At 39.5% G+C, this 12,371-nt stretch overlaps 1 protein-coding gene across 4 annotated transcripts; it reads left to right on the top strand.

Annotated features, from left to right (window-relative positions):
• The first annotated feature begins 811 nt into the window (after window positions 1-811).
• On the top strand, window positions 812-4,714 carry LOC100840346 (malonyl-CoA decarboxylase, mitochondrial). Of its 4 annotated transcripts, XM_024463076.1 has the most exons (13): window positions 818-1,548; window positions 1,676-1,820; window positions 1,899-1,989; window positions 2,464-2,522; window positions 2,609-2,686; window positions 2,790-2,873; window positions 3,044-3,205; window positions 3,308-3,324; window positions 3,536-3,658; window positions 3,787-3,859; window positions 4,101-4,186; window positions 4,272-4,364; window positions 4,501-4,714. In XM_024463076.1, the coding sequence occupies exons 1-12, from the start codon at window positions 1,016-1,018 to the stop codon at window positions 4,345-4,347; spliced, it is 1,527 nt and encodes a 508-aa protein (XP_024318844.1). In that variant the 5' UTR covers window positions 818-1,015; the 3' UTR covers window positions 4,348-4,364; window positions 4,501-4,714. The 4 variants fall into 4 exon arrangements, 2 of the variants coding, with proteins under 2 accessions (XP_024318844.1, XP_003576494.1); XR_002966166.1 differs by lacking the exon at window positions 4,501-4,714 and having other exon boundaries at window positions 812-1,548; window positions 3,773-3,859; window positions 4,272-4,329; XM_003576446.4 differs by lacking the exon at window positions 3,308-3,324 and having other exon boundaries at window positions 819-1,548; window positions 3,044-3,222.
• Window positions 4,715-12,371: the final 7,657 nt, after the last annotated feature.

Here is a 12,371-nt window from a genome sequence, read left to right as displayed (position 1 = left end):
ATGGACCAAGTCACACTTTTCTCACATGGTGCACACAAAAGATATGGACCAAGGAGCTACTTTTACCACTTTGCCCCCATTTATCTCTCTCCCTCAAGGGTAGCCATGGTCTTTTGTTATGAACACCTAGGTTATAAATACCCCCATGGGGGCATGTATCATTCACTCTCGCTTGAATAAACTCGATACTTGAAAAGACACGTTTGGTCCAAGTATGAGGCGGCCTCGACGAACCTTTCGTCAAAAGGTGTCTTGGGAAGATCCGCTCGGCCCAAACCCTTGACTAATAACGCCCTCGAAGCTTTTCCTAACATAGGATTAAGTCGCACCCGCAGGGTCGACCGAACCTATTCAAAAAATATCGACGTGTCAACTTGTCCAAGAGTACGGCGACCTTCGCTATAAGGCCGGCGTACACGCCCTACTTTTATAACTGCACTTGTGCCATCGAGCATTGGCACCCCTTGGTCTAACTGTTGTCGAGAACAACAACACATTTGCTCTGAGTTTGTGAACTGCAGGTGTATTTTACTCTGTTTTCAATGCATAGTACATTTAATTTGTTTCTTACAATACGTTATAGTACATATCAATTTTCCATTCATGTAATCCAAACATTCATATATGTACTGGTATCATGGATTTTTGTTTTTGAATAGCAGGAGTACGTATGTGTCGTGATAGACGTAGAGACAACATATCATATGCGCTTTGCTGCCGGACGATCTGTTCGCGTAATAAATCTGTTGCTTCAAAAGAAGGCAAAGGAGAAAAAGAGCCAGAATTATTGCGTCAGACTATAATCACATTGTCACGAACTGCTTTGGTTGACCCCTTTCCGGCTGAACCCAACAGTAAAGTTGGCACCAGCCCACCGCCACCGTTCGTCCTTCTCCAAACTACAAGTTCGCCGTCACCGTCCGCGCGCGCCGGTGACACACCCGCCGTCCTGACCGCCTGACTTCCTCTTCCTCCTCCCCCCGCCCTCGGCAGCGACCCCGATCCCAGCAATCGCATGACTAGAAGCCACACCCCGAAATCCCTCGCCGTCCTGCTCCGTGCCCGGATGTACGCCGACCCTATCCCTTCCCCACCACCCGCTCCGTCACCCCCCGCCAGCCCCGACTCCAGTGCCCCGCCCGCAGCCGGCGCCGCATCCGTCCGCCACTGGCTCCATGCTTCTGTCTCCGCGGCCTCCCCGTCCCCCGCCGCCCTCGACTGCTTCTCAGATGGCTACCGCTCCCTCGACAGCCGCGGCCGCCACGAGATCCTCCGGTCCCTCGCGACCGATTACGACGTGCCCCGCGCGCGGCTCCACGACCTCATGCTTCAGTACGTCAGCGTCTCCACCACCGGGGAGGGTGGGGATGAACAGCCGGGGGCGGAGAGGGAGGAGGGCGGCGCAGCTTCGGCGCTCTATCGTATGGAGCGTGGTCTTGGGGATGCGCTCCGGCCAAAGTACGCTGGGTTCCTTGAGGCCATGAACGCGCAGCCCGGTGGGCTCAAGCTCCTCGCTGTCATCCGCGCCGACCTTCTAGCGTTATTGGGGTGAGATCGATATTGACATATTGTACCTTTTTGTTACTACTCCTAATACTGTACTAGAATAATGATGGGGATTAACCATGATGTTCCCTTGCTGGTTCCCGGGTGCAATTCCAAATATGTAATGTAGGAAAGAGAATGCTCCGGTGCTGCGTGCATTGGACGGTTACTTGAAGGAGAAGCTCGTGACGTGGCTCAGCCCAGCGGCTCTGGCACTCCACCAGATAACCTGGGATGATCCTGCCTCCTTGCTGGAGAAGATTGTGGCTTATGAAGTTTGTTTCCAAAACACCATTAAATTTTCCAATGTGCACTCTCGTGGTTTTGTAGGTGATTTTCTTAATGTTTTGCAGGCTGTGCATCCAATCAGAAATCTAATAGACTTGAAGAGAAGGCTGGGCATTGGCCGCCGTTGTTTCGGGTACTTCCATCCTGCGATACCAGGTTGGATGGATTATTATGTTTCTGATTGTATTTTTTTGTACACTGAGACTATTACATTTAATGGTGGTGCTACAACTGAAACTTGAAATTTTAACTAACCATGCATACCTAAATGTGGTAATAAGACTTGGTATTTAGCTGCACAATCTCGGTAGTATCTGCTATAAATTTTTGTAGGGATGAAATCAATGTATGATGCACAGTTCTTTGTTAGACAGGGTGATTCACAGTTTTCATAATGATGGTTTTGTGTCTATTAGTAATTTTGTCTGACTACTTTTGCTGTCTTCATTAAAACTAGGGGCAATCTCGGTAGTATCTTCCTATAAGTTTTTGAAATTTTCGTAGGGATAAAATCAATGTATGACACACAGTTCTTTGTTAGACGGGGTGATTCACAGTTTTCATAATGATGGTTTTTGGGGTATGTAAGTAACTTTGTCTGAGTACTTTTACTGTCTTCATTAAAACTAGGGGAGCCCCTGATTTTCATCGAAGTTGCTCTCCTGAAAGACATGGCCACATCTATACAGGTTATCTTAAGTTTGGCATGAATTTAGTTGGGTAAATGGCTGATTTGCCCTACTCCTTTGTACCTTAAGCTCTTTTATCATATCAGGAAGTTTTGTGGGATGACCCTCCAATTGCTGAATGTGAAGCTAAATGTGCGCTGTTTTACTCAATTTCATCAACCCAGGTAAACAAAGTTTCCAGGGATTATGAACACTAAAGGAAATACTGTGTTAGCATGAGGAACAGACTGGCACATACAAACTGATATTTTATTTTGCTGTTGTCAGCCAGGCTTATCAGGTATTAATCTTGGGAAGTTTCTTCTCAAGCGTGTCATTGACATGTTGAGAAGAGATATGCCTTCAGTGCAGGTATTTCTAATATTTCTATCACTGTTGTGCAGAAATGCAGTAAATTGCATGTGTCTCTGCGTGTAGCACTAGTTGTCTACATATAGCTCATCATTCTAACAAAGTTTGGTTTAGCCATGTTTACTGCTACATCTAATGTTCATGTATTTATTCGTTGGTACTTTATACAGATTTTTGCCACCCTTAGCCCTATACCTGGTTTCATGCAATGGCTTCTTGCTAAGTTGGCATCACAAATAAAATTAGCAGAGACAGAGTTGCAAGAAGGCAATTCGTTAGAAGGTGCCAGTTCTACTTTCAGAGAGTCCATCCTTCTCCCGGAGGAAGAGAAGATAATACACAATGCGGTGTATGTTCCATTTCTTATTTTTCTGTCAGTTTTCACTTGACCCACCGTCGCTTTCTATTTGTGCTTAGCCTTCCGGGAAGAGAAGATAATACACAATGCGGTTTATGTTCCATTTCTTATTTTTCTGTCAGTTTTCACTTGACCCACTGTTGCTTTCTATTTGTGCTTAGTCTATTTACAGACTTCCATTTGCTCTAGAAAGCAGGTATCTTAATTTTTATTTCTGCTGTGAACATTTTGGGTATTCATTCAACAAACATGATAAAGGTTTACTTCTAGATTGATTTCATCCATGCTCCTATTGTTGCTGCAGCGAACAAGTTAATGATAAACAGGGAATTGAACTTTTACAAGATGTACTGAAATCAAGTCAGTGGGTGAAGTCTGACAAATTATCTGCTGCACTAAAATCTCCTCTTATGCGTTTGTGTTCAAGGTATGTCAATGCATTGAAATTTGGAAAATGCTAATAATAGAAGTCGGTTATTTATTGTCTGAGCGGATGGAACATTATATGTTAATTGCAGAAGCTGACAGTCTTCTCACATAGTGTATACTGTATAGGTATCTTGCCAGAGAGAGAAAGCGAGGAAAAGCTCTAGATGCTGTCGCAAATTTTCACTTGCAAAATGGAGCAGTAAGCTAGCCACTCTCATCGCATTCAGTTTTAACTTTCAAATGGACTAGGGGGTGCAGCTAGGCTGGGTTTAGACTATAGATACCATATTGTTGCTTTGTTTGGTCTTCTTCTACCTGAAAATTAAATTTGAAACTGTTGCTATTTCACATGTATAAACTATGAAGTTTGGGCTTAGTTGTAGTCTTTCAAAGGATTAATGGCCTTGTACAACAACCTAACACCACTTAATTTATGGCAGATGATCGAGAGAATAAACTGGATGGCCGACCAATCAGAGAAGGGCATTAAGCAAAGTGGAGGTATCATGGTCAATTATCTGTACAGGTATGCTTTGAGTGAACTGTCAATCCGGATACCTTTGGATGGCTTTCATGGACACTATCTTCTGTAACACTACCAAAATGTTCAGGTTAGAGAGTATAGAAGAGTATGCACTGTCTTATTCGGCTACAGGGCTTATCCATGGGTCACCTGGCATGTCCTAAACTTCTAATATGTTGAGGTAACTTCTATGCTTGATTGGTGTAAGATTTTACGTCGTATGCTATAACATGGCGTTTTAATTTCGATACTTCGATGTCATAACCTGCTCCTTTCTGTTTCACCTATTTTTCTTTCTACCTTGTGTATCCTCTCAGAGATATTCTGCAACAGCCCAAGGATACATGTGATGGAGATCTAGTTGCTTCAAAGTAACGTATAGCATCTATGTGTGATCTAAATTCAACCAAGATGATTTACAATGATAGGTTCTGACACCATTTTCCTGGTTTATTTGACTGGTGTTTTTGTACTTTCTGGATATTGATGATTCTGGCTAGCTCACCATCGGTTCTGTTGTCAATTGCAGCATACAAAATATAGCAATCTGTATTACTCCCTCCGTCCTGAAATAAATGACAGTGGATTTGTATAAGAGTCTATACAGATTCACGTCACTTATTTTGGGACGGAGGGAGTATTTATTTATGGAAAGCAATCTGTATATCTTGCACAATAACCTGCGAGGCTGAGAAGGAACACGCCAGTCACTTATAAACAGAAAATTCTGTCTTCTACTAGCATCCTGCACTACCGCAGCATGCTACCGGAACCAGAAATAAAAGAGGAAATACGGTATAGTTTACTAAGATAGTTCATTGGTTTGAACTAGCAAAGTGCTCATGCGTGGCTAAGGAATTAAAATCATGTGTTGTATGAGTTGTTTCAACGCGTCCTCGTATTCCCAATTTTCTGCTAAATAACATCTACTCCCTCTGACCAGACCCATATTACCTGTCCTTGATTTAGTACAACTAAATCAATGGCAAGTAATTCTGGCCGGAGGGAGTATTTGATATTATACGTCAAATCAACTACTCTTTCCGTCCCATATTAAGTGACTTTCTATTACATATATCTAGACGCTTTTTAGGTGTAGACACATCCATATTTGGACAAATTTGAGTCACTTCACATGGGACGGAGGGAGTATAATTCAAGATTGTGGCATGTACATCTACCATGTAGAATGGCTGTCAATTTTTGTGGTTTGCTTACACTCTAGGCAGTAGTCTTGGTAGAGTGAATGTACAACCACCTACTCAAATAAAAGTGAAGATTGATCATCAATTGTATGTAGCAGACAACTCCATATCTTAATAACAATGAAATAATAGTTAAAGGCAATTACACATTTAAATACTCCCTTTGAATAATAGTTAAAGGCAATTACACATTTAAATACTCCCTTCGTCCCAAAATAAGTGACGTGGATTTTTATAAGAATTTATAGAATTCCGTCACTTAAGCTAAATGAGTAAAAATAATCGTTAAAGGCAAGAAAGGCTGCAGCAGGATGTGGATTGTCTGAATTCTCGGTACAAATCTGGTTCTATGGAATTAGGATATGTTAAGCCATTTGCTCCTCTGTGCTACTCTTTTCTATTCCCTTTTATAAGATGTTTTTAGCTTTGTTCTAAGTAAAAGAAAAAAATTAGAATCTGATTAAATTTATAGAAAAATATACTAATATCTATAACTTGGCAAACCCTGGGCCGGGCCGGGTTCGGGCCTGGCTTCACAAAAGCCCGACGGTAAAACCTGAAGCCCAAGTCAGGCCCGGCCCGGCCCGAAACCCCAAAAATAGGCCATTCAAGCATTAAAATAATTATTTTCGGAAGAAATAAATTATTTTTATACCTATTTTTCCTAAAAAAAATACCCGTTTTTAATCATTTCAGGCTTTTTTCGGGCTTCGGGCCGGGCTTGGGACTAGAAAACGAGGCCCGAGCCCGGCCGGCCGGGCCGGGCCACCCATGCCCAGGAATACTAATATCTACCATATCAATAACTATGTTATGAAGATATATATCATGATGATGTAATAAACTAATTAAGAGTTGTAAATATCAGTAATTTTTTCTATAAATCAAGTCAAACTTACAATAACATCTTATTAATAGGAACAGAAGGAGTATGTCACATTTCCTGGGTCCAAATCCTTGGATGCGAATTTAGGATGATATTTATATTGTAGGGGTCCATTGCATTTTTTTTTCCGGAAAAAAGTGAATCTATGGTTTTGAGTTTCGGTTGTATCAATATTTGTTTATTTGTGGGTTTTTTCAAAGATTATGGTCCCCATGTCAGGACGAGTGCGGTGCACTGCAGGAAACTGACGTCAGAAACTAGGCGTGTTGGAACCTGAGACCTAAAAGTTTCAAAAAGATCATCATGGAGTTTCAAACAAAATCTGGATTGTTTCACACGGTATTTGTAGATGCCTACTATGTATATGTAAACTTCCATGAAGTTTAATGTTTTCATTTGTGCGCTACAAAAGCAACATATAGATGGATCTATAAATGGTGTATTATTTGCTACTGGCAGATCTATACATTTGTTTTTTTAGTACAGAAATGAAAACAAAGTTACAGTAAACATGCATCTCAATCTACGAAGAACACACGAAAAATTCAGCCCGTGGCAACATCCCATGGTTCTTAATATGGGCGCTTCTCTCCAATTGCCATATGGAGTAATTGTTAAATTAAATCGCACAATACCTTTTGTATATCAGGGATTATAGGTTACACGTGTTCAACTCAAACGCTAACATAACTAGCAGAATGTCCGTGCGTTGCGACGAAACAACAAAACTCCCTTTAGAAAGGTTTCTTCTAATGATTCTTCTCAGAAGACAACAATACATTCCTTCTGAAATTTATATAACACCACCGGCCCGGTCAAAACAGGACTGGAACTGTACATGTATATTGCATACATGCCAGGCCAATTGTTACACTATGTAAAGTATGATATTTTTAACCTGAGCTATTGCAGAGATGAGTTTGAAACTCCTGAATAAAGGCTATAACAGTAATCGGTGACACTTCGCCGATCTAACAAAAGAGAGTTATTTCTGTATTGCATAACAACAAAAGGGACATATCCGGCCAAGAAAAGGAAATATATTTGCAAAAAATGAGGTGGGCTCGCGGGGGAGAAGATAAAAAGAGGCAGGGGGTTATTTGCAAAAAACCGTCCACGTTGGCACCTGACTAGTGGGCCCAAAGAGCCACGTAGGCAGTAAGCAGGCGGCACGCGACAGGACCAGTATAAGACCTGAGATGAACCACTTATGAAACTTTTAGGACTAAAATGTACAGTTTTTAAGTAAGACTAACTTGGGACATTTGCGAAAGAATTAGGACCTCTGGTGTATTTTACTCCCTCCGTTTCATAAAGATTGGCACGGATTTGAACTGGCTCTAGTTCAAATCCGTGCCAATCTTTATGGAACGGAGGGAGTACTCATAAAATAAACTAAATAACTGAGAAGAAAAGTTGAAATCTGATACAATTGGAAATTGACTTGTTATTTTGTGAACAGATCATCTCTTAATTAAGAAGGCTTGTGCTTTCTCTTCATTTCTCTATTTTCCATGTCAGATTTTATCATATGTAGCACAGCTTAAAAAAGGTTGGCATCACCCCATTATACAAATCCTAATATGTGACTTGAAAATTAATACGGCTATATTCTGTATCTCCTTATACGTACACGTACCCTACTCCGTAGTCCCGTACACGAATATGAGTCCCAAATCTTTGTAAACAACGGACAATTAATCCCAGATCGCATCTTGTCATGTGCTGATTTTAGGCCGAACATCACGGAGTAACGGGCGGAGATTGCGCAGAGATCTCAAACGTCACGTGATCTCTAACTGGCCAGCGGGGTAACCTGATATAGCCCTCATGAGGTTAGATTCGTTAACGGATCTTACCTAATGAGACAGGAGGCTGCCTATATAAATCTCCGCTCCATCGCCAGGCGTCGCCATGGCTTCGTCTTGGTTTTCGGATCTGGAGCTGGAAACCTGTAACTCGATCTTGTACGGTGAACGGTACTCCATCGCTTCCTCATGTTTATTTTTCTCAATTCTCCTTTGTTCTATTTTGGATTTGAATTTTTCTTCTGATATAAATTATGTGTGTTTACTTATTTATTTTCATTTTTTGTTCTCATCCAAATTTGTATTTATTTATGTGAATTTGATCTCTCTATCTTTTATCGTTTTATTTTGATCTAAACATCAAACTTTTGTTCTTCTTCTTTTCCGTCTATGATGGCACGCACTTGTAAATCTATTGCCCGCCGATTTGTGTTTCTCTCCCCATGACAAGTGATGTCAATATGGATGGTCGTACCACACAAGTTTCTTAAAGTTCCTTCTCGCCGTATCTTAGATGAACTCGAGCACTAACCCAAGTGAAGATCGACCGCCGGCCCTACTATCGGTGAGGGGGGCATGGGGTGTCAGTGTAGATTATATCTTGGTGGATCAGATACTAGAGTGTTTGTCTTGTATCTTAGTCATGTTAAAATATCTTAGGCATGTGTTTGGTTCGTTATCATGCTTTCTTAGCCACAGGGTACACATATCACAGTGATATTTTCTTGACAAGTTAGGCGACACTTATCCGTCTCATGTTGGTCGTGACAATGCTGATCCCCCATTCCACAAAACACTCATATAATTTTTTTTCTCGTTTATACCATAATATATCTCATTTTTTGGCTGGCCCCGCACCTAACCAATAACTCACACACATCTACTTCTATAGTGAAATATAATACTAGTACATAAACTCAGAGCGAATGAACACTCTAGTCCACGAACTCGGAAAACGCACACACAAGTCCATAAACTCGAGTTATTGATGCATATTAGTCTAAAAATAGTTTACGAATGATAAAAATGGACAAGTGACATGATCATGAACCGCGGCTTCTAACTAGGACAATGCCACGTGTCCACTTTTAGCATTGTCGAACCGTTTTTAGACTAATATGTAACACTAACGCGAGTCCATGGATTTAAGTCCGTGGACTGAGTGTTCATTTCCTTCAGGCTAGAAGTGTTTATTTTTAATCCAATATGAATGGTCAGACACTAAAAACGAGAGTTTTTTTGGTCCAAGTGCACAAATATATATACGAAATGTTTTGTGGAAGGGATGAGTATATAAACACTTGTAATGCATCATATATAATTAACAGTAGTTCCTGAGATCCACAAAACACCTCATATATTTTTTTTGTTTATTTCATAATATACTCCCTCCGTCCACAAATAAGTGAGATCCACAAAACACCTCATATTTTTTTTCGTTTATTTCATAATATACTCCATCCGTCCACAAATAAGTGTACGTTTAGCTTTAAAATTTGTTTCGTATTTCTCTTTTCAAAGCACTTTAGAGTAAAAGAAATGTTTCTCTCTCATTACACGGAAACCAAACCCAATAATGTCTTCATGCACTTAGCTCATTGGAGTTAAAAGAATTAAAGAGGAGAGAGTTGGTAGTTGGCATATTACCAATGCATTTTTACCTTATTTCATAATTTGTCTTGAAATACCTGTATGTACACTTATTTGTGGACGGAGAGAGTACCTCAGTTTTCTTTTGGCTCCTGCACCCGACCCATAACTGCTCACACTCATTTACTCTTAATCCAATATTAATAGTTAGACACTAAAAACGAGAATTTTCTTGGTCCAAGTGTACAAATGTATATGAGGTGTTTTGTGGAACGGATGGAGTATATAAACACTTGTAAATGCATCATACGGAGTATGTAATTAACCACGAATGTTATCAAATAAGTAATCTTATCTATCGTACTGGGAAAAGGTAAACAGTCCATGTGGGATTGTATATGCTCTAAGAAAACTAACATCAACAAAGGTAGATTGGTATTGGGCTTTGTCAAGTATCGGAACGCATGTCAATTTTCAAAATAATTATAGCAAAGCCAGCTCTTACCGCCACAATTATATTACTCCGTCCGATCCAATTGAGTTATCGCGGGTTTAACCCAAAGTTTTGTCTAAACCTGTGACAATTAAATCGGATCGGAGGGGTTATATTAGGTGTTTAGGTATTATTAATCATGTGTTGCTACTAATATTTCATTACATTTTATGATGTCTATTTTTGAGGACCCTCGATCTTTCATAGAGTCTATAACGAAAATCCAAGATAATTATAACACACAGTACTTTCAGAATGTACAATTATCTTGTTTTAGCGATGCTATCTACAATACTCACGGTGTTAGAAAAGGGAAATAAAAAAATGTGCAATCTTAATAAGGGATGCTCTCTTCACGTCAAGGACTAAGAGCCTTTCTCATTGTTCAGGATTTCATCTTTTCATCACACGATTTCATGATTAATTTTAATTATTACAATTTATATGAGCATCAGTTATAAGAGAACCTATTGTGTAGCATTTTTTATTATCTTCTCTAAATAATGTGAAACAAATAAGAGAAGACGGTCTTATCTATCTGTACTCACTCGGCCCCTAATATTTGATGTGCACGTATATCAACTAAACCAATAATATATTGTTTGTGTGCCAAAAGATTTATATCATTGAATTATTATTCAAAAAGGTTTCTAACACTATATTTTCGTAACACAGCGCACATATTATAGTGTAATTGATGATCAAAATTAAATTTCAAAATGTGCACACGCCACTGTTAGGGAAGAGAGGGAATATTGTACATGCCCTTACGTCGTGGTGTGAAATGATTTTAAATAGAAATGTAATGATTTTTTTCTGAAATAGAAATATCTAAAAAATAAATAACACGAGCAAAGGGAAGGACAGATAATACGGAAAAAAATGGCATTCATAATATGTCATATTTTTTTGGTTAAAATTGAGGATGCTATATAACGCTGGACTAAAACCAACTAGTGTCTACGGCTGCAATTCAATCAGGAATGTTGATTTCTCTTATCCAGTTCGCCCTGAAATCCTAGTACTGGGCAATGTGAATCCTAGAGAGCATTAAGATCTCCCTTTCATTGCAAGAGCTATCTTCAAAATCTTAGAATTATAATAATCAAGTGGGTCATTAATTCTTTTCTCCTAATAAACTCTTATCATCCCAATCTCAAATCAGGCAATGTACAAAAATGAGTATTCGCTAATACATGAGAATTATTGATTCATCAAACCATTGTTAGTTCATTGGTTATAGTGATTTTGAGACGAGCCTTGTAAACAAAAAGGAATTTAGTAGGTGATACTAATTAAAATGTATGATAATCTTTTCTAGTCTAGTTATAAAGTTTTGAGTTGATGATCACCTCTCCACTTCCTTCCCAATCTTCCTCTCCTCACACACATGATGAGTGGGACCAAAAAACCCAACGGGTCAATCCCACCCAAACCACATTCGTGAAACAGTTCTTCACTTTATTCCAGAACATCTTCATAGCAGATATCATGGCTTGTTTGGTGACCTTCACTCGCGCCAAAACTTATCTAAGCTTAAAGCTCCAACAAACATATTCCAGTTAAATATCCCTATCCCATGGAGGGTTTTTTAACAAGTTTGTCTTGCACATCATATGATTTCTGCATGTGCTATTAGCCTTCCATCCGTACAGTTCACGGTGAAAGTATCTTTACTTCCTATAAAATAGACAATCAGTGGCGGTGGTTCGTCACTTCCCCACCTCCTTCTATTTGAAAACAAGGTTCTCACCATCTCTAATACAAAAATTAAATCATTAAATGGCTACCTCCTTTTATTGTAAAAAAGAACTTATCACCATCTTCTAATAAAACAATTAAACCCATTAAATAGTGATGTTGTTTGCTACCAAAATTGAGATACAATTGCTAGCAACTGCCACGATTATATAATATGGTTTTCTTATTTAATTTATCTTTATCGAGCAATTTAATTTGTTTTATCCATAGCATTGTCACGAGTATTTAGCTAGTGTAAACTAAGCAACTAAACCATATTTCCCTAGCGTACGTAGCACGGGAAACTTGCCAGTCCGTCTAAACAACTCAGAGAGCAGTACTCCTATGCATTGGGGCATAGCGGTTGAGCCATGTTACATTGAGCCTCCCCGTCTTATGATGCCATGGTAACTAAAAAAGTTTGTCCAGACGGTAAATAGGCAAAAGTCAGTTGGAAATAAAAGAT

Source organism: Brachypodium distachyon, chromosome 4, assembly GCF_000005505.3.
Source record: "Brachypodium distachyon strain Bd21 chromosome 4, Brachypodium_distachyon_v3.0, whole genome shotgun sequence".
In the NCBI taxonomy this organism is placed as follows: domain Eukaryota; kingdom Viridiplantae; phylum Streptophyta; class Magnoliopsida; order Poales; family Poaceae; genus Brachypodium; species Brachypodium distachyon.
Note: the sequence above shows the minus strand (reverse complement) of the source record. Positions and strands in the feature narration are given on the sequence as shown.

Coding starts and splice junctions, on each gene's coding strand:
- LOC100840346 (XM_024463076.1), top strand. CDS start 1,016: ATGACTAGAAGCCACACCCCGAAATCCCTCGCCGTCCTGCTCCGTGCC. Junction 2,523..2,608: donor ACATGGCCACATCTATACAG/GTTATCTTAAGT, acceptor TTATCATATCAG/GAAGTTTTGTGGGATGACCC. Junction 4,187..4,271: donor ATGGTCAATTATCTGTACAG/GTATGCTTTGAG, acceptor CAAAATGTTCAG/GTTAGAGAGTATAGAAGAGT.